This window comes from Penaeus monodon, chromosome 8, assembly GCF_015228065.2.
Source record: "Penaeus monodon isolate SGIC_2016 chromosome 8, NSTDA_Pmon_1, whole genome shotgun sequence".
In the NCBI taxonomy this organism is placed as follows: Eukaryota; Metazoa; Arthropoda; class Malacostraca; order Decapoda; family Penaeidae; genus Penaeus; species Penaeus monodon.
In genome coordinates this window covers 739,664-762,381 of record NC_051393.1, presented here as the reverse complement: position 1 = coordinate 762,381, position 22,718 = coordinate 739,664, and the positions used below count along the sequence as shown (strand labels likewise).

General features: G+C 40.7%; 2 protein-coding genes across 2 annotated transcripts in view; one reads left to right on the top strand and one right to left on the bottom strand.

Moving 5' to 3' along the window:
- Positions 1 to 5,896, top strand: part of LOC119576462 — a 15,036-nt gene extending 9,140 nt beyond the window's left edge. Inside the window, exons 7-14 of the mRNA XM_037924172.1 lie at positions 393 to 1,431; positions 1,604 to 1,691; positions 1,856 to 1,922; positions 2,120 to 2,312; positions 2,882 to 2,971; positions 3,742 to 3,944; positions 4,668 to 4,807; positions 5,080 to 5,896. Of these exons, the coding sequence (XP_037780100.1) occupies positions 393 to 1,431; positions 1,604 to 1,691; positions 1,856 to 1,922; positions 2,120 to 2,312; positions 2,882 to 2,971; positions 3,742 to 3,944; positions 4,668 to 4,807; positions 5,080 to 5,235 (1,976 nt within the window). The 3' untranslated portion in view covers positions 5,236 to 5,896. The remainder of the gene's footprint in view (positions 1 to 392; positions 1,432 to 1,603; positions 1,692 to 1,855; positions 1,923 to 2,119; positions 2,313 to 2,881; positions 2,972 to 3,741; positions 3,945 to 4,667; positions 4,808 to 5,079) is intronic.
- Positions 5,897 to 9,466: 3,570 nt separating this feature from the next.
- Positions 9,467 to 22,485, bottom strand: LOC119576040. The gene is made up of 4 exons (XM_037923564.1): positions 22,372 to 22,485; positions 12,233 to 12,316; positions 11,742 to 11,873; positions 9,467 to 11,051 (listed from the first exon to the last, which is right to left on the bottom strand). Exons 1-4 carry the CDS (start codon positions 22,453 to 22,455, stop codon positions 11,022 to 11,024), a joined length of 330 nt encoding a protein of 109 aa, XP_037779492.1. The 5' UTR covers positions 22,456 to 22,485; the 3' UTR covers positions 9,467 to 11,021.
- Between the last annotated feature and the right edge of the window lie 233 nt (positions 22,486 to 22,718).

The window sequence follows — 22,718 nt, the reverse complement described above, 5'->3', positions numbered from 1 at the left end:
TATAACTTTTGACTGTTCCTTACATTACCTGTATATAGATAGTTACGCTTTAGTACTACACACTAAAAGATTCCATTACTGTGTTAGTTAAATGCATGGCGGAGGATCTTCATAATACGAGCGGCGAGTGTGACTCACAGCCAGGACAGATTCCGCCTCAGTACACGTCAAGTCGTTATAGATCCCTTCCCTTTCATTTCAAAGAAAATTCCTTGTGGCTGCAAATGCAAAGTTCTGCACAGTAACTTCGATGATTCAGCGTATTGCAAAGTTCCATGATTCTGCGGCGATAACTCGTCCCTTAGTGAGTCGCACTCGCCCCCCCCCCACCCGTGCCCCCGCTCAGCCGTGGCGCCGTGCGTTCAGCCGTTCACTCCGTGTCGGTCTTGCAGCCGCCGTCAACAGCATGTTACGACACATGGGACACTCTTTCCAATCGGGCTTGTACACTCTGGGCTCGACGCTGGACAGGCATGTGGTGCCCCACGTGCGCTATGCCGCCGAGCGAATCACCGAAGACGTGGCTCCGTCCATAGGGCATGCGCTGATGCGGGCCGGAAACCAGGTGGCCCTGCGCACCGCCGAGGGCCTGCAGGCGGGCGCGCAGGTCATTAAGACGAGAATCGTGCCCGCCATCGAGGAGCGGCTAGTGCAGGCCAGCAACGCGGCCGTGCCCGTCATCAACCACGGCCTCGACGTCCTCGAGGCCACCATCCAGAAGAGCGCCGACGTCGTGTCCAAGTCCACGGCGAAGGGCATCGACCGCCTCAGCTCCAAGGTTCTGGGCGAGCAGCGGCACACGCGCGTCAAAACAATCGCTAATAACATCCACGGGGGCATTAACAACGGCCTTAACAGCTTGGCGGGTGCAATTAACAACCTCAACTCACGCAATACTAACAACGACGCCTTTACTGACCAAGACTACCACGATTACGTCATTTCGCAATACTCGGGCGATTCCTCCCGAGGCCCTCAGTACGTGCCAGAGTACCCGGACCGACACTACCCCCCGGACTACCCCACAGACTACTCGCAATACTCATACCAACAACCGACTCCGCCCCGAACAGTGGGCGGCGCCCTCTCGCAGGTCGTGACCAACGGCGCCTACACTCTCTCGAGACACGTCCTCGGACACAACCTGACCGACGCCCTGGCGCCCATCGCCAAGTCCGTGACTAATGTCGTTGGACAAACTATCCCTGCAGTCTCGCTCGGCGATGGCCGCATTGTCATAGACCTGCCCAACACGGACGTCGAGAGGGACGACTCCGCCCGCAGCTGCACCACGCCCGTGGGGGAGGCCGGCCTCTGCAAGGACCTCAGCGACTGCCCGAACCTCATCCTCGACCTCACGAACTTGCGGAAGTCCGTCTGCTTCAAGAGCCTCTTCGTCCCTGGTGTCTGCTGTCCTATCAAGGACCTGGAGTAAGATCTTTTGCTTTCGTAGTAGTCTCATTATACAGCCCTTCGTTTCCAGCACTTTAATCTCTCAAAATGTCAGTGAAATCTTTGTGAAAGTCAAAACATTAGCCTCCGGTGTCGTAAAAACCCGATGTCATGCATGCGTATTATCCTCCTGGTCTTCCTCCTCCGCCAGCCTGAACAGCGTGCACAGCCCGTCCTCCGTGACCAGCCGCCCCCGCCCTGTCACAGTTCCAACTCAGCGGCCTCAGCCACTGCCTCCTGTGAGTACTCATGCCACTAGATATATAGTTTTTTTTTTTTTTGTCGAGAACCACTTCATTATCTAACACGCCACTAACACTGCATTATCTGTATCCTGCATTCATTCAAGTTATTTGCCACATGGTAACTTGGTGACATTGTTAAAAGTGAGCTCTGCTTGCAGGTGCCTGGAACCTCACCTCGGCCTGTTCCCATACAACCTGTAGCAGAGGTCGCGCAGCCTAACTTTGGTAAGATTTTTTCCCTTTTGTAAGTATACATGCTACGAGCAAGCTATATTACAAAACAACATACTACAAAAAACATGAAAAATCAGGTGCGACATGATGTCTACACGTTCCACTCCCCTTCATCTTACATTCTCCTCTGCCTTCTTCCGTCCTTCTTCCCCCTAATCCCTTTTCCTCTTTCCCTCCACGCCCTCCAGAATGCGGGCAGCCGAAGATCCCGACCTTCCGCGTGGTTGGCGGCGTCGAGTCCCGAAGAGGCCAGTGGCCCTGGATCGCAGCCATCTGGTTGCACGGACCCAAGAAGACGGTGTTCTGGTGCGGAGGATCCCTCATCTCAAAGCAGTACGTCCTCACCGCCGCTCACTGCACCAAGGACACGCGGGGAAAGACGTGAGTTGAGGGTCTCTTGTGGGGAAATCTCAGAGGGGTTTCCAGTACGAAGAGACATCTCTTGTTGTTACTGTGTTCAAGTGGATTTCCTTGTCTCGCTTCTGTGCCAAAGTTTGGTACTGTCCCCCTTTGTGCTCTGGTTATGTATCCCTGCCTTTCTCTTGCTCTTACTCTCTTGCTTTATATTCACACCACAACATCGAGATCTTTCCATACATTGCTTAACATTATTATTAATTAAAACAGCCATAAATCATAACCATTATAATAACAGTAAGGCACGCTTATTCGATCCAGTAAATTGTATGCATATTTCGGTGGGAAAAGCCTTTTGGTATTCCCATCTGAGAAGGAGTCTTAGTTACTTGAAAAATAACTATCTAACTGTAGTCACGGACAAGAATCGTGCCGTGAATGAAGCTTTATATTCTCCATCGTAAAACAAACAAGCACATTATACCGAGTGTTCGAGACGGAATTCTAATCTTGTTTTGAAAAGACCTTTTGGCTGTGACTGTACCTGTTATTCATCACATTCCTTCACACATTACTGCCTTTTTGGATTGCAGATTTGATGCCCAGCAGTTTAGCGTGCGTCTTGGGGACCACAACATCTTCAGTGAGAGTGATGACTTCATTTCCAACCCACAGACATATAGGTAAATAAATCATTACCGTAGTTGTCACCTAAGTCAGTCACTCAAGTTCTATGCAAATCCTATTATTGAGATTCCAAAATGGTTTCACATTTTAAGAATATTATTTATAGACAGATAGAAATAACTTAGTTATACTTGTTTTATGAATCTTTATTATTGGTATAGCATGATATAAATAGTTATAAAAGTAATTGACTTCATTGAAAACCACTTTTTATTGCACTAGATTGTTTCAATCCAAAATGAAAGGTATCTTTATAGATATATGATTTAACTTACAATATCATGAACATGTGCAACATACGCTCAAAACCCAATAACAATTTATACAAAAATACTTTAACGAAGACGATTTAACAGGGAAACGAACAGGATTTTAAAAAAACTGGCCTTTCATCATATATTGGGGACCTTAAACTGTCCTGCTTTAGCTTACAATTAGGTAAGAGTTAGGGTTGTAGGCAGGGTTTGGGTTAGGGTTAGAGTTTAAGTTAGGATAAAGATTAGGAATAAGGTATGAGTAGGTTTCCGGTGAAGTTAGATCCAAGATGAGAGCTTGGAAGTGTTAGGTTTAGGTTAAGGATGAGGTTAGGCAAGGGAAGGCAAGGCAAGGTAAATTAAGTTTACAGTAATATAAAGTAGAGTAGGGTTAGGTAAGGCCAAACTAACTAAGGTAAATTACGGTAAGGTGCAGCAGATTAGGGCTAGGGCAAGACAAGAACAGTTCGCACCCTCCCTCACAACACCCCCATCTCCTCTCCCCCCCCCAGGGTCCTGTCCATCCGCCCTCACCCCGAATTCATCTCGCACGGCTTCTACAACGACGTGGCGCTCCTGAAGCTCGACCGGCCCGTCGACTTCACGGAATACATCCTGCCCGTGTGTCTCCCCTCGACGGACATGGCGCGGCAGCCTCTAGACCACATGGTCGGCCAGACGCCCTCGGTCATCGGCTGGGGCTCCACTGCCTACGGTGCGTGGAGCCTGCGGGTTCATGCGGTTCGGGAAGTGTGGGAGGAACACCGCTCGTTGCTGGTTGGGTTCCTTTTGAAGATTGAGTGTGTGAGTGAGTGTGTGTGTGTGTGTGTGTGTGTGTGTGTGTGTGTGTGTGTGTGTGTGTGTGTGTGTGTGTGTGTGTGTGTGTGTGTGTGTGTGTGTGTGTGTGTGTGTGTGAGTGTACGTGTACGTGTGCGCGCGTGTGCGCGAGCGTGCATACATGCATTTGTATTTACCATCTTTCTGTGAAGGAAATGAATGAGGAAAACCTGGTGCTCATTAATTTATTTGCAAAGGTTTTATGTTGATGAGCTAAACTACTATAGGCTTCATAGTAGTTGGGAGAGATAAAGGATAAGAACGTGTTATTTAATTTCATTTGTAAGAGTCAAGTTTTGGAGGCAGGTGGTCCACTTTTATGTTATTTACGTAATTAACAAGGGTAAACATGTCATGTACTCAATATACTAGGAGTGTTAATAAGCAAACACTGGTTAAGTTGAGGAGACTACATGATTACGTCAATGAAAGATCTGTCACATCCGTCTATGCAACATAACATCTAAATTAAAATGACAAATAATGCCAAACTCTTCTCTGTGCGTAAATGTCTAGAAAAAAAATCAACACACAAAACCATTTAAGAAAAAGAAATCCATAAAACAGGAGTATAGCCTTCTTTTCCCTTTCCCCTCTGCAGGTGGCCATGAGAGTGCCGTCTTGCGCGAAGTCCAGGTGCCAGTCTGGAAAAACAGCGACTGTGACGATGCTTACACGCAGCCCATCACCAACGCCTTCATCTGTGCTGGCTTCACGGAGGGAGGGCGCGATGCCTGCCAGGTATGGGCGTCTGTGGAAGATGTTTAGTGTTTTAATGTTTTTGTTGGGGTTGTTTCTGAGTTAATGTGAGCATAATATGTGTAGTTCTTTTGTGTATGATTTATACATTTCATTTTATTCTTCGTTTTCATGTTGAATCTCTAGCGTTCTGCAGATCTCAAGTTTGCTAGCATTTTGGGCATATTCAGAAACTGAATGTATCACAATCTTTGGTGTTTACAGTGATTTATGAAGTATGAAAATTATGAAAAAAAACTCTTATTGTTTAACAGGGTGACAGCGGTGGCCCTCTGCAGCTCTACATCAACGGGAACTGGATTCAGATTGGCATCGTTTCCTTTGCCATTCGTTGCGCCGAACCGGGGCATCCCGGCGTCTACACAAGACTTACAGAATTCTTGCCTTGGATACACTCAAACATGATATAAGGGTACTGCTATGCCGTGCATGGCAGATCACTGTGATACCAGTATGTAGAAATGAACAGACCTTACAGTCAACATTTGCAGCAAGACTTACATTGCTATGTTCACATGTAATCTGGTCTGGAACTACTTCTCTTTGTAATAAGTTTAGGATATGCCTGTTGTGTAGTGTTTACAGATGAACAAACATGTTATTTATTCTTTTTGTTAGTATAAACTTTATACAGATAACAAGAAAATAAGGTTTTTCAATTGTTCTAGTTTTAATACTGTTGTGATTTATATTTCTGTAGTACTTTTATAAACAACTGTCTTTAGAAACCTGTTAGTATTAATTAAATAATTATAGTTAGCATCTGCAATCATATATTTGACACTGTATTGTGCATTTTCATCAAATTAATTCCATTCAGTTCATATTATATCACTCATTGGTCATTGCTATGTTGCACATATTATTAGCTAACTACTGGCTGCAATGATAGCCTAGTTACGATCTCTTTTCCCCTCCCTTGTAATGCCTGTAAAATTTACAGTTAGAGATGTTACCTGCTTCTCTTCAGTGATCTTACAAAAACCAACTAATTCTGCTGGACAGATCCATCTTTTTGTAAATGTATGTAAATATGTTACATCATTAAAGAATAAATGCCATATGACTTATCATCTACACTTATTTCATCCCCCTGAAGAACTATAGTTTGAAGGACTTGGAGGCATGTATGGTATGCAATACAAAAAATATATATATATATATTCTTTTACAAAGGATGATTGCTTGTTGGTACTAGGAGTGCTTGGCAATTTTCTTAATATCCACTATGTGACCTATGCACCACAGGTCACACAGTGTAAAATTATCATAAAATATGAGACAATCACATATTTCCAAGATAATAAGATGTAAACATTTTGGGCATATTGCCTATGAATATGGAAATAAAATCATCTCTTCAGCAAATTTACATTTACATGTACCTCTATGTATCAAGAAGTATGAATAGTAAAAATAAGATGTTATACCAGGAAGTAACTCTGATAGGTACTAGTATGGTCTTTGGAGGCAGAATGTGGGAGGAGGATGAGATCTATATGGTTTGGTTTGATAAAATATGCCATGGAGCTCTCACTCTAACAACCTTTCATTCACAAGAACCTTCCCTTGATTTAAATTTGGTTGGACTGTTTAATACCTTGTCTGCTGTAACATTCTGAAGAACCTGAGGGAAGATAATCTGCAGAATATACAACTTGAATTGCAACATGGTAATTGGGTACTCCATGACATACCTATCTACAGACCTACATAATTACTGCTTTTTACCCCCATACTTACCAGATTTAACTCCCTGGCAAAGTAGTTCAAAACTGGAGTGTTGCCATGTCAACACTGCAAAAGATATTTATTACACACAAAGAACAGTACATCTGGGGGCACATTAGTAGCCAGTTTGAACTTAGAGCTTCCTATTGTTTTTCATGGATTTTCATAAGGAATATATAATTTACATATATTAAGTAAATAGTAACTGATTAAATACTCAATTCAGATATTCCTTATCACTACATACAAACAGAATGATTCTCAATTAAGAAAACCAATAAACATTTTTTAGTAGCCTAACACTCAGCAAAATCATACAGGAGTTTAATTATCTATTTCAGTATTAATCTATTTCACTGAATCAATCAATCTATAAATTTTCCTTTACTTATCAGATAAAAGTGTTTAAATTTTCTGATTTCACGGAGGAAAATGCTTCCTAATAGAGAAGAAGCAATACTTGCACTCCGAGTACTGGATACTGACAGTCCCAGAATGTTTACCACTGTAGAAAAGCAATGATGAGGATGATGAAGATATAATCAAAACCAGTCAAATACATATCTTGCACTGTGAAGATATTCATTTTCATCCGTACCTTTTCTACATTTATTGCAATGAACATGGTTCACGTTTATCATTGTCTTAACAACTTTAACTAGGGCCTATTATTCCAAATCTGATATACAAAACGATATATTTTACCCATGTTACAAACAATTTTTTTTTTCAAAAAGGATTAGTGATTTCACCAGACTGTATTATAATTAAAGTTGTTGCTCCTGCTGGAATTTTCAGTTTCTCAAGATTGACTCTCTCTTCATGTGACCTTCTTCTGAAAAAAAAATACAAATTAATAATATTTCTAGACTGACCAGTTTCCACTAATTTCAATTTAAGAGGTAGGTGGCCTCTACAAACCCTTCCAGTTGTTTCTGTTCTGAACACATCTCATCATTGTCAATTAACTTCTTGCCATCATTTTATGCCTTTCCCCTTGACCTTTTTCCATCTTGGCAGAAGGTTTACCACTTAGTTTCTTTATTTTGGCTAAATACCCTGTCTAGTTTCCCATCAGCTTTTCAGTTTATTGATATCATCAGTTCTGGTCTTTTACAACTTGGTTTCTAATCATATCTCGTCTTGAAACTCTAGTCACTGATCGTTCCATACTTCTTTGAACCACTGCTAGCTTTTCCTTGTCAACAGCATTTTGATCCAGAATGATGGCAGAATGATGGAATTCATTATTTATCTTTTTCAGGCAAATAGTTACTTCATAAAATTGCTGTACTTTTCACCTATATGTAATTCACAAATTTGTTAGTTTCCATCCTGTTCTCTGATAGTTAACTTTCCAAGTCATTTGTATTCCCCCACTCCATCCTCCAATAATCAATACTTATTCAAATTCCACGTCTATCCTACTCTTTGTTTTATTTTCATACTATCCTTCTTGCCCTCCTCATTCAAAGATATTAGCATCTCCAAGTTTTTCCCTTTTATTGGCTAAGATGACTGTGTCCTCTACAAATTTCTAAGTTATCATTCCATGGTTCCATTTAGCTCTTCTAAAGATTTATTCAAGAAGCCATAAATGGAAAAGATGAGTATCTCCCTATCTAAAACTTTATATTTCATTACTCAAATGACTCACTTGTATTCACACACTAACTTCTCTGCACGCTTCCTTGATATTACTGCCATATCTGTTTTGTATGCCTTGAGATTTTAAGGACTGAATACTACTTCATGCTTGATGGGATCAAACACGTCATGGTCTCCAAGTGCCATGCAGTGGTATTCGGTAAAAAAAAATTCTAATAACAGTGATAATGTGTGTATTGTTGAATAACCTGTCCTGCATGCTGCTTGCTCTGGAGGTTGTCCTTCAGCTAATGTGCTTGATATTTTATATTTTACTATTTTCATAAACAATTTGCACAGATATAGTCTGTCAGTCTGTAGCTGGCTGGACCTTTCTTGTCTCCCTTTTTAAACATCAATGGCATTCTTCCACTTCTCAATTACACTTTCCCTTTCATTTACCTTGTTTAATTACTTCACTCTTTGAACAGATGGCAACCCTCCTACTTGTTCTAAATCTATTAGAATTTCAACCTCTTCTGGTGCTTTTCCATTTCTTATTTCTTTTATTGCTCTTTCTATCCCTGATCTCATTAGTGGTGGCACTTGCTCTTCTGTGTCATACTGATATTTCTAACAAATTTAGTTAAGATGAACTGTATCTTTTACTATTCAAAGCTTTGTACATTCATCAAAGTCTAGAAATCGCCTCTGAAACTAATAGTTCTGTTTCCACCACTCCTTGACATCACCACCACGCTGTTGGTCTTGTATTGTTGCACCTACTGTCAAGTCTAAATGTGAGAAAACATCACACCAGCATTCCAGAACACTGATTCTTCACACCAATTTAACCTCCAACCTGTGACTTCCCTTCCTTGTACTTCTTATTTCAAAACCAACTGTAGCTATCCTGCAAATTTCATACTATTTCAGGTTTTTCATAAGTGGGGTCTCCATTTCGTCATATGTGTGAATAAATCAAAATAAGAAATAGTACACATCTGAAGTGCATGTTTTGTGCCATACACATGAAACCACAAAAACAACAATAGTAATAATAAATAAAAGTAATAGTAATAGTAATAAAATAATAATAATATTATTATTTTTAATAAAAAAAAAATAATAATAAATAATAATAATAATAATAATGATGATAACAACAAAATAACAAAAACAAAAACAATGAAATTAACAAAGAATGACGATGATGACAACAATCATGAGGATGAGGATGATGCCCAAGGACAGTGCATCTAATAATTACAATAACCACATCGATAATTCATTCTCAAACAACAGGAAAGGATACACAAAAAGTTGATGTTGCTGGACTATTTATTTGTGAAACGTGATTGTGATCCATTAAGGGTTTACAAAATGGCATGTAGATTTTGTACCTTTGGAGGCTGACTGGGCACATGCAGCAATAGTTCCATTAACTAAACACAGCAACTTAGCCTACCGATCTGAAGGGGTTTGGGCTAGAGCTTGGTCACCATATTCACATCTTTTAAATTCACTGTCATACTTCAACCTTCATAACTTCGATAATAAAGCTTTATTCTTTATATGTACATTGCCACCTGGCATAATATGAGAAAAATGAAAGGTCTCTAATAATGCCTCACCACCAATCAAAACCAAATAGACTTCCTAAAGTCCTATTCATACTAGCACTTAATTCTACAATTCAGACTTTTCGACTTTCAGACTTTTACTCTTGAATTTTATACAGCACAAGCCAGCCCTCTCCCTTTTCAGATCGTACATGTAAAATAAATTACTGAATTATGTAAACCAGGCCAAATCAGATATATATAGTTATATACCATATGGAGACAGCAAAGAATGCTTATTTGATAGATAATGACACATAATACCTAATCTAACAAATTCCCTTTTGGTTAAATTACTTTTTTTGTATTATATATTTTTTTCAGACATCCCTAATAGTAGTCAAAAGTGGTACTATTAAATATAAATGTAAATTGTAAATACTAACTAAACCAAAAATATAAGACTGAATTCACAATAACTCATACTTTCAAACAGTTTAGCCACTCGTACGCTCCGCACCACCAATTACACGTAAGCTATTCAAAACCTAGAATTAAAACTTCTGTAAACCTAAATCTATAGCAGCCATTGTGAAATAACTTAAGGAATACTATTGTAATGAAAAAAAGGGGCGAGAAAAAAAGGGGGAAAATGTGTTTATATATGGATACTTGTACAATAATTACTTGACGGTAATAACCTGTTCAGAGACCAGTAAATTTGATTCGTTGGTGGAAACCAGGTAAAGTTGTGCATGAACAAAAAACATAAATGTTTAAAACACTAAACGATTATGCAACCTTCAAAGCTCTCCTATTATAGTCAAAAAGAGCATAAACCGTAAACATGTTAAAATACAAAGAGATCACGAGGAGAAAAAAATGTTTTCATCACAAGACCCGTTTGTGTGATTAATCTCGCCTCTTGATTGCCCGTCTCAGTTCAACTTCCCAATTATTTTGTTTCTCATTTGCCGTGCATTCACAAGCAAGAGTTCAAGAAGTGAGGGTTCGTCAAAAACTCGAGCAATTCACCGGTATTGCACAACGTTACCCAAGTCCCTCTTCCTTTCCTTTCCTTTCATCTTCCAACTCCTTTATCATAGTTGTAATTTGTTCTTAGTTCTTATTTATTGAATTCTCTCTAATTATATTCTTTTTTTAATTTAAAGACCCTATTACCAGCTTGACTCGACATATGACTCGGCCGTGACTCAGGTTGAAAGCTGACTGCTCTGAGCACAAGCCAGCATCTTAACTTAAGGGGGGGAGGAGGGGGGCAGGTACTTGTGAAAAAAGCCGTTCCGAGATCTGGATTACTTCTCCAGGATGTGACGGAAGTGACCCTGAAAGAACAGAGGAAAACAAGATTATTGTTCAATCATCGCAAGATAAACTATTATCAGAGTAAAGTATGGAAAAGCATTTTTTCTGGAGTTTACAGCTATGCCTAATCTTGGGGATACAAACAAATGTAAAAAATAACAATGAATAAAACAAAAAAAAGGGAAACATATATTAAAAGCTCTGAAGGTTTCTTAAACTCCACTTGCAAACAGTGTAACCTCAATCATTTCATTTCACCCCTAATGACAGTGACAAAAAATTGAACATGATGAAGATTCATCAATAACATATCAAAGCATTATTAATCACAAAGCAAAGACAAATCAGACCAAAACATTAAAAAGCAACTGGCCTACAACAGCAGGGAAAGCCCCTCTACTCAATTCCCCTAAATTAGGAACAAAAAGGGTTATGCAATACTTCAAATCCAATTAATTTCAAATCCGATGCTCTGTGATAACAGACACCCAATTATCAAAATGCCATCAGCAGGAGACACACACTCAATGTAAAATGCAGACGTGATCATGTGAGAGAAAAAAAAAAGTAAACAAAACACAACCACAATAATGAACAGCAACAACAAAATACCAGATCATAATTTATGCCTTGATGTCTTTTCAATGAAAAACTTTCCACAAATATGAAAAAAAAAGGAAACGGAAAAGGAAAAGCAAACTGCTACTCACCGGTTCTCCCTGCAGACAGCGAGCACAGACAGTGCGGTTCACCTGCATTGCATGGAGGTTGGGTGACACCCCATCAATCGGGTCACAATTAATAGGGTACATAACAGCATGATTTCCTCTACGACCTAACATCTGAGGAGAAAATATTTAGATGATTACGAGAAGTCAAACTGCAAATATTAAAATAGATCTATAAGTAAAACTATAATGAAAAAATTATGCTATTCAAGAAAGATATAGACCTCAAACCATAAAAAAGTGAGAATTACATCAAGTAAACATCTATACATGTATTATACTACACTCTGCAAAAATAATGTTTCTAAAGACAAACTTAGAAATACACAAACTATCAGAACTGGAAGACAATAATTAACTCTGTGGGCCATAACTTAACAGCAAATAAAAATGGAAATTAACTTAATAATACCTAAGGAGTCCTTAATAAATACTTTAAAAGGTAAAATTATTCCAGATTTTGTCACACAAACCTGGGAGCCAATTCGGTTCTGTTGCACACGCGCTTGTAGAACATCAACATCAACTACTACCCTTGGCTGCATCAGAGGTCGTTTCTGAAAAACATGAATTCTATAAACACTAAATTCTCTCATCTATTTTTCTTCTACAATAACAACAACAACAAATAAAGTGTACAAAGGTCCAGAATACTATTGTCTATCAACACCTGCCATCTACTGGCCATGGGTACCTGCATTCCATGTTTTGTTTTGATTTACATTAACTCCTCTTATTTTTCCCTCTATCTTATTGTAAGCATTCTTTTTTTTCTATTTACATGAACACTTGTGAGAATAATATCACAGAGCAAGTAATAGAATACAAGTTCACACAGTTCAAATTCAAAATTATGAGAAGATCCATTCACCAGAACTTCCCACCAGAATTCACATATTTTACTGATTAACAATAATGATGTTTCAGTTCATGAAAATTGTATACTAAAATCGTGAAGTATAATTACAGTTCCTTTTGTATATATATCACAAAACATAAAAATGGAAATGCATTAATGATTCTGAAAAAAATGTATAGCCTAGTTATAGCCTCGGAATATAAACTACTTATCAGAATACAACTACCTACAATAACACACAGTGAATAAGTGTAAATTTTGTAAAGTACTAAACATTACAATGTGTATATAGACCCACTGTAACAAATGTTATCTGCTGAAAATTGAACCACAAAGGAATTATTAAGAACTGTCTAGAATTTGAGTGCGTCAAGCAATGGTGTGGTGCCCCTGCAAAGACAATCAAATGCATCATACTTTCTTCCAGACAAGAGGTTGTAGTGGTACTGAATTACCCAAGAGGTCTACATCTTACCAGAGTCTGTTTTGATCTGCTGACCACTGCTCAAGCACAAGGTACAGAGGTCTTTACATCACTTGATGCCTAGATCAATATACTTTGATAAGGACTGGGTTTACCTTGGTGCAGATTATAATTTCTAATGCAATAGAAATCAACCACCTCTTTCTAATAATATCACTAGCTATCACATCCCTTGTGACAATGACATTACATTAAATTTTTCTCTATCCTATTCTGGATAACAGGAAAAAATCTATCACATATTCTTGTAAATTTTTTACTAAACACCTTTTGCCTCCACTAATGGTACAACACCAATAAATCTGCCACTGCCTCCCATGTCTTTGGTAATTATGGCAAACAAAAACAAAAACTTGGCAAGAGAATTTGTAAGACTCCCATCACAGATCAAAGAGACTTGACAGTGGATCTGCTTAAAACACTAGCTGAAAAATTTACAAGGAAATGATCCTATTGTCAAATGCACTGCAGGTGTTTTCTTTTAAGAGTTTGGGGTTTGAAAGGGATCCTTAATCAGATCATTTAGCCAGCTGTATAGAAAATAGTGGGCATTGTGCTTTCAAAATTGCCAGATCCAAAAACGTGAGTCACAATATAATGCCTACTCGCAGACTTTGATTAATGTGCTATTTGCATCGTGCCAAGTGTTCACACTTTCAGTCATAACCAAACTGCAAAATATATTAAATTTTATTGAAAAATGACAATTACTGATTCTGTATACTTTATCCTCTTAAAGCCCATTCACTGGAGTTGGCTGTGGCAATTTGCTGTGAACAATAATGGCAGTTTTGAAAAATTAATATAACAGACAATAAGATATTTGAGAAATATCTGGATAATGTTTATAATGAACAACATCAACAAGTAAATAGTAAATAGAATAACTTAATCAACTAATTCTTAGTCCTTTTCATCCTTTCATTATCTGTAGCATACAACAAATAAAGACAATCTATTTTTACAAATCACAACCCAAGCAAGTGGTACATTTCAACCTGCCAATCCAAATGTATTCTAAATGCTGCTAAAGTCATTTGCCAAAATGTCATATATGAAAAGTATGTTAGCATTTGACAACTATTGAACAATATACTTTTTTTCTTGTGACAGAAAATGGATGCAGTCAAGCATTCACTATTCTAAATATCTATGGACCTGTGGCTAAGAAGATGAAGATGAAGATGAAGAGGAAGATGAAGATAAGGATGAAGATGAAGAGGAGGATGAGGGAGGAGGAGGAAAGGGGGAGAAGTGAGGAGGAAGAAGGGAGGGAGGAGAGAGAGAGGGGGGAGGAGAGAGAGAGAGAGAGAGAGAGAGAGAGAGAGAGAGAGAGAGAGAGAGAGAGAGAGAGAGAGAGAGAGGAGAGAGAGAGGAGAGAGAGAGGAGGAGGAGGAGGAGGAGGGAGGAGGAGGAAGAGGGAGGGAGGAAGAGGGAGGAGGGAGGGAGGGAGGGAGGGAGAGAGAGAGAGAGAGAGAGAGAGAGAGAGAGAGAGAGAGAGAGAGAGAGAGAGAGAGAGGAGGAGGAGGAGGAGGAGGAGGAGGAGGAGGAGGAGGAGGAGGAGGAGGAGCATGAGCTTAAAACAAATGACTTAATTTGGTTAATTTGCTTCTACACACCTCACCATGCCAGACAATTACCAGTGCATGGGGTAAATGATACAAAGTAAACTCTGAGGCTAAGTCCTTATCACCCTTGGGATTCCACAAACATTGCCATATGAACTAAATACCTCCCTAACCTAAGAGCTGGCATTGCCTCTAAATCCCCATCTAATTGCCATATTGTCCGTGTTTGAAATATATACATTGTGATAACAGTGTCTTTTTAAGAGTGACAGTGACTGGTCATAACTTTATGACCTACAAGCACAAAGACAGTTTACGGAGGGTTACCAAGCTGGTAAGTTATTCGTCACTAGGGAAGGTACGGCTAGCCTCCATATGGCACCTATCACTTTCTATTTTCTTCATTCCTTGTGTTTTCCTATTCATGCTCAAATTACTTCATGTCAGCGAGTGTAGTTTATGCTTCTTCTTATGAGTGTCCTTAAATTTTCCCTTAGTGGAGTCATTATGTAAAACTATACTGCATATGAATCAATATTTATTCAGAATACCTTCGCATGACCGATCATGACAATATTGGCATAGGTGGATTCCTCTCACTCTCTACTGCCCAAAAATAAAGAAATTATGCTGCGGAAACCCCTCATTACCCAGAACCTTGGCCCCCATAGCAGGGATTGGTATAAATGGTACCAGGGAAATTATAGGTAAATGACAAATACTATACAGAGAATTGGTCAATAAAGAGTCAAATGCAACTTCCCCATAGTGGCCTGCTGCCCCAAACCCACACCCTGGACAACAAAGGATTCATCACATATGTACAGAAATAGAGCATTGGACAGACTGAGCTTTGAGTACTCCCACATGTCTGTCACTGATCTACCCTGCCATGAATACTTTGAGGATTCTTTAGTCTCCACGACAGGGGCTGGGGGCCAGCAGGCCCCCAGAAGGGCGAATGCAGAGGGAACAATCCCCTGCATTAAGACAATATAGTGATTTATTCTGTGTATATCATTATTAACATATTTTAAGTACATCCTTCATATTTTACCTCGCACTTTCCCTGGTACCTTTCTTGCCCTTCCCAGCTATTGAGGCCATGAAAGTGGAGGTTTGGGGCTCACACGGCACAATTCCTATAAATCTGTGTACTAGATGGGGAGAGGAATCCATCCACACCAAAATCATCATGGTCAGTTATGCAAAGGTATTCTAAACCATTACCCATGAATCCTGAGAGCTGGTAAAAAAATACAAATAAAGAAGATATCTTTTATAATGGTTAATGGTTAAAAGCAAGATAAATGTGCTAGACATCTAAGGTCATGTAGCACTATAGTTAATGTTAGGGAAGGGTGGTTGAGTTAGTGATTAGTTGTCTAAGCTGGGCAAAGGAGTTGGTGAGTGAAAGGGTTAGGGTCGGGTATGGTAAGGAGTTAGATTAGATGAAGAATATGTATGCGTTTGAGGAAAGAGAATAGGTTGTTGAAGCAAAAAGTGTGGGATTCTGTAAGGATGTCTGATAGGTTGGGAGGTCGGTGAAGGGGGGATAGGTGGGGGAAAGCAGAGGTACGAGTTGTTTCAAAACGTGGGCACGGCAGTAGGATGTGTGGGATTGGAGTGTCTGATGGTGTGTATTGACTTTATGAGAGTTAATGAGTTACATAAGGGATTCACGTGCGTAAGGAGGAGTGGAAGGGATAGAGGGATGGTGGGAGGGTTTAATGTGGGCGGGGTTGGGGTCGGGGGGGATGGGCTGTGTTGGGAGGGGGTAGGAGGATTGGGTGTAGGGGGGATATCGTTAGGAGGAGGATGGATATCAGCAGTTACTTGGAGTGTGGAAGGAGTAGGAGTTGTAAGATTTGGAGGTTGAGTGTCAGTTTTCATTAGGTAATCTTGAATATTTTCAATGGTTTCTTCTTCTGAGTTGGTTGGGGAGTTTTTGGGGATAAAGGATTTCTTGTGAGGGGGGGAAGAGAGGACTGGTGTCTCAAGCATAGGAGCAAAGGAAGGTGAGGTGATTGTGTGGTAGGGAAGAGGGGTGGAACGTTTGTTCTGTCTGTTACGGGTAGTGCTGAGGAGGGAGAGGGGAAGGTGTTGGGATTGTAGTGGTGATTGAAGTATCTGTATAGAGATTGGTGTGTCTGGATTTTGGTTGGCAAATGAGTTTGACTGGGGAAGGTAGGAGGTAGAAGAGTGGGGTTTAGATGTAGGAGGGGTGGGTTTAGGAGAATTGGTAGAATGAGCAGTATTACTGGAGTAAGGAGTAAGGGAGAAACCACGTCGACGTGCTTCTTGTCTGGCTTCGCGTAGTGTGAGTCCAAGTTTGAATCTGAGAGTTGCTACCTCAGACTCAAATTTATAGGTGGGACAACCCCTATAAATACATTATGGGGGCCGCCACAGTTGGCACATGTGCGTGATTGTGCAGGGCAGTTAGATCGGGTATGGCCAGGTTGGGGCACATAGTGGGCATCTGGCTGTGGAACGGCAATGTTTGGCTGGGTGTCCTAGACGCCAACAATTTTGGCACTGACGTGGAGGGGGTTGGTATGGACGAACAGGAGGGATTCTCCTCCTATGTAGACGTTAAAGGGAAGGTCATGCCAACGGAAGGTAATTTTGGCTATGTTAGTGGGTTTTTTCTTTTCGATGACCTCTGAGGGGAATGGAGTAGCATTGTACTGATGTTGCATCATAGTCTGTGAGACAGGCAAGTAGATCTTCTCCACAATCTGACCAATCTTTGTCATAGATTGGGCAATTTGCTGGGGAGATTGAAACTGTTCCGGTGCAAGTATTGAGGGTTGGATGGGGTTTCTGCAAGGATGGGGTTACCATATAGGTCTGTTAGTTTTGTTAATGCTATAGCTTGGTTTTTCGGATGTTACTGTGACAAGACGGAGCGGTCGGGTCGGCTACGGAAAGAGACTTTACCTACTTGTTTTTGGAGACATTGTTGGAAGAGAGGGTGTTGTCAGAGTAGGGAGCTGTGGGAGGGATCACGAAAAAATCGGTCCCATTTTGGCTGTGCTGAAGAGGGTATTCAAAATTGTTGTCGAGATAGGGGTAGTCGAAGGGCGGGGGCGTGACGAAGATGGAGTAGTGTTAGGGAGGTAGTGTTATGGGGAGGTGGGCAATAAGGCTGTAAGTATTAATAAGGGAGGATGAGGTGGTTGATGTTGGAGGTTGTGGGGGTAGATGTGTTGAAGTTGAGAAGGGTTGATTGTTGGCTACTGTACTAGTAGGTATTGATGAGGGGGTAGTTATTGCAGTGTTCGGAGCCGTGGTCAAAGGAGAGCCTGGGGTCAGGGAATCTGGTGGGTTTACATCGTTGGGGCTATTTGATAAAGGGGCAAGCCTCATTGCCCCTAATAGTGGGGTTAAGTTTTCATTACTGGCCATGGTAAGCCTGGATTATGTTGGGGATAAAAACAGTCCACCCCTCAGGGTCCCCTTGAGGGGTAAGGGCTAGATAACTAAATCAGGGGAATACCGTGCCCATGGGTCCCTCAGGCCGTTCAGGACTGGCACAAAGTCAGCCTTTCATCCTTTCAGCACGGCTCTCACACCTTAGGAGGTGAATAGCAGAAGGGTTTGGTGAAGGGACAGAAACGAAAAGTGGGAAGGAAAATAAAGACCATGCAAAATTAGTTGGAGTCGAGGGCTGAGTCCCCAAGGTTGGGGAGTTCCCCATCATTGGGTCCCAGTCTCCGCCTCCTAAGCCCCCCCACGACAACAACGGGCAAGGGATTGGGGGGGATATCTTTTATAATAAAAGATTATCTTTGCTGACTACAGAGCCTTTGTATATCTTACTGTTGACTTGTCATCATATAAACTACTAATCTCAGTTCTAACCTGACCTTGCCATAATACAGATGCTACTATGATTACTCAAGTCTCTTTCAGGTACTTTATAGCATTAAATTACTATATTACTTGTACTTCCAGGAAAATATCACAAATGAAAGTACCTTAACAGAAGAATCATTTCATCAACTGATTCCACACAATGTTTACTTTTCTATACTGTGATGTTCTTTAAGGGGACCACCACCCTAATTTTTTGTCATATATTTTTCTTGGAAAATTTTTAAAATACGAGCGATTTGGCAACTCAATAACCTTGTTTGTGTGGGTAGGCACATCTACTGATATAATTATTTGAAATGTTGTGTTAAAATCACACTGGATTCATGGCAACTCTCAGGCATATACAAGATCTCGACAAAGTGTGGCGACTGTGATTCCTGTCTGCAGAGTGGTACTATGTCCAGTCACTTGATGTAAATATTCACTGTATCTCATATCCGTATTTTTTTCTTTTTCTTTCTTTCTTTCTTCTTCTTTTAACTGTGTAAATACTTGCATGATTGTCTTCATTCATGTTGCATTTAGTAGAGTAGAAAGTATACTATTTTTGATACCGAGGAGAATTTATTTTTTATATATATTTTGAATAATATTGAAACAGATTTTTTCTTTCTTGAAAATTAAAAATCAAATATTGAAACTAAGAAATTAATTTTAAAAAATTACAATTCCTAGATAATAAATGATGGATATCACTGATTTTTTTCATCAACTTCTATTGTTCATTATGAGGAGTTAGCCCGACAATTTGGTGCACCAGATAGGAAAAATTACGAATCTATTTTTATTTCAGTTTTCTATTTGTAAAATGAAACCAAACCCAAGGTATAACATCTCTATGATAACGTGAAAAAAATATATATATTATTGAGGGTACCCAGATTTGACAGTGACGGCCCCCTTAACCCATAATTGACGGGTAGCATTCATAGTGGCCTGGGCCTCGCTGCCGGGGGCTTATATCGTCGCCCGAGCATGCGCGACCACTCATCCCAAATACCAGCATCCCATTCCGTTTCTTCGTAATACTACGAAGATGTTGTATTTTCAATTTTCATTATTTTTTACAGTCTCTACTTGCCAAACTTCCTGATAAATCGAGACTGAAGGGTATTTTTGTTGTTATATAGACTCCATAGTTGATCATTATTCGGTCTATAGTCCGAATAAAATAAGCAGTGTGTGGCATCATGGAGTTGAAATTGTCGGTTTGTTGCATTTTTTTTGTTTGTTGCATAGTAAAAATGAGAAAGTGTTAGAACCGACTTAATCACACTTTCACTGGCAAAAAAATAATCTTTTGCTGTGATTGTAACAAATAAAAACTCATGGCATGTGCGCACGTGCCCCCGGCAGATGGTCCCGCCATGCCATGGCATGTATGTACATGCCACCCGTCGGCAATGGGTTAAGTATATCAACCCTTGATAACAATTATATGAACTTTCCAACTCCACTGTGCTCTTACCTTGAACTGCAAGCACATACAAGATAGCAATTACACAAAGGTTCATCAAAGAAACCAATATACTATTGTAGCAACTTACATGTCACGATCACCGAATCGCATATTACTTTTAAAATAATGCAATTTCCCTTTAATGATGTCAAGAAACATAGAAGTACCTTACATATCCACAATCAGCAAGAAGCCAGTAACGAACCTTAATTTCCTTCAGTCAACTAATTACCATCCAATTTTTCAGCACCCTACTTTTCACCTCAACTTTAATTTCTAGAAGCACCTTTAATTTCTATCATTTAACCCAATTCCAATATTTTTCCTCCCACACTACACTGAGCCATAGGCCAGGGATAATGCACAGTCAGCCACACGAAAAATTAGAAGCACAAAGAAGACACAATTCCCTCACTGTGAGCACTTGGCTGCAGCATACACAATTTTCTTAGCTCTAACCCTAATTATGATAAACTGTAGCTTTTATATTACTCCGCTTAGTGTCAAACGAGCAAACAACTGTTTAGAACACAAAACTCAGAGCAGGGTAACTGCAGACAATATTTATCAGCCATCCAATCTTGCATTTACCATTTCTAGTTTATTATTCATTGTGTAATATGCAAAATCTGTCGTCATTTTTCATCACAAATAATATAAGTGAAAGTAATGGTGGCCTAGCTTTTTACTAAGTCCCTGTTGTTTCAGCCACTCCCACAAACATTGTGTATGAACCAAAACCCTCCTAAAATGGGACCTTAGCCCCTAAACTCACTATATTTCCTTCTCAGTGCTCTGCCCCCAGACCCCCAATTGATCACCATGGATTTACTCTGTGGTTGTGGGTACATTTACAGCATTGTAATGCAATGTCTATTGACTATTTTTCCAGTTCTAATTGTGCATGCAGTGTGAATTCTCAATTTCTGCTGTAATCAGCTGCTACCTCCCCTCCAACCCCCACCCAGGGAGAGAAAAAAAAATCACAGTAAGAAAGTGCATCAGACAGACTCCGCATCGGGCACTTCTGCCTGTCAGTCGTGCGTTACCGTAAATATAGTCGCTCCAATTTTTCTTAATTTCTGACACATTATTCCATGTATCAGTGTAGTTCTTCCCATCTTTATGATAATTTCATTACATTTTGCTGTTAATTTACACCAACAAATTACATATTGCACTATTTTCTTATTGTCAACCAGTGGATGAAAATCCATGGATGGAATTGCCTTATACGTATTTGATAATGAGAGCGATGCAGCCTACAGACACAGTTTCAAAGCCAGGCTATCTTGCGTCCCTCTCAGTATCATTAACTGTTTTATCTTCTGCCATTCTATCATTACAGGCAAAGTCTACCTCGTACTGTATGGCTGTGTGAAACAAACAGCACCTTCCGTAAATACGGTATTTGATACCGTGAGCGATGCACCCTCCTGACACAAAGTCCCAAAGCAAAGTTATCATGCGGACCCAAAATTCAAACCTAACCTTTCCTACCTTTTATTTATTCCCTAGACAGGGGGGCAAGACCCCCTGTACCCCCCTATATTAGCACTTCATTCCTACTTAAAGAAATCACGACATTATGAACTCTGGCTGCATTAAGGTGTTGTTGACGGTCTCTGAGCAGTGATATGCAGCAGATATTTTCATCATTTCGCGATAAATATGGGGCCGATACAGCTGTACCAGTCTTATTTGTTACTCTATTTTATATGCTCTACACGATGGCAGTGCCGATTTTCCCCATATCTCTGCGAGTCGTTCTTTGTTACATTGACCATTAAATCTTCCTCTAGCAAAAAAGACACACCACTTGCTAACACGTTTCTCACCAAGAGATGTCTTTTCCTATTCTTTCTCATCTGTCATATTAACTCCCATACACCTCTCTACCCTATGGCAGCGCAGACTATGCTCCGGTGCCGACTGCCCTCCCCGACAGGAAACCGGGCGCCTCCGCGGCCCTCTGCCAGCCCCAGGGCGCAGCCCCAGGGCGCAGCCCCAGGGCGCCCCGCCACACGCTGCCCTCGCGCCCGAAAGGCCACAAGGTCATGCCGTTGTCCCGCGTGTCGTGGGCTCGGGCCGGGGCCTTTCGGGTCTCATAATTCCGCCTTTCCTGCTCCACTTCGGTGAAATCACTGCTGCCGAGCACTTCCCTACCGAAAGAGCGTCCCGGGGCGCCGTCCCCCTCGAGGCCCAGCAGGGCTTTGCAAGCGAGCCCTTTGTGTCGATCGCACATTGCGGCCGACATGTCGCGGGACGGGAGCCCAGCCTCGCACCCTCGAAAACTCTCGAAATACGCCTCCCCCTCACCAAAGCTGGTCGAGGACAAGTGCTCTGCCTCGAGTCCTTACCGCTCGTCTGTCATCCGCCTCGAACTCGCACTTTCTTTTGTGAGAACCGGAGGTGGAAAAGCACGCGGCGTCGTCCAGCTTCATGGCGCCGCCGGGACCAAAACAAACAACGGTTCCAACAATGCTTTAATTAAGGGAAATAGGTGATGGATTATAATTTCCCGGTAAATGCCAGGAATAACTTTTTTTTGATATCGTTTATCATAAAGGATAATGATGCTTTTCTTCGCGTTAAATTCTTGTTGGCTGAGGGGCTTATTCGGCTATGCTTAGCCTTTAAATTTTATGTAACTTAAATTGCAAGTCCATAAAATAAACTATGATTGCCCCTACACAGCCACATAATG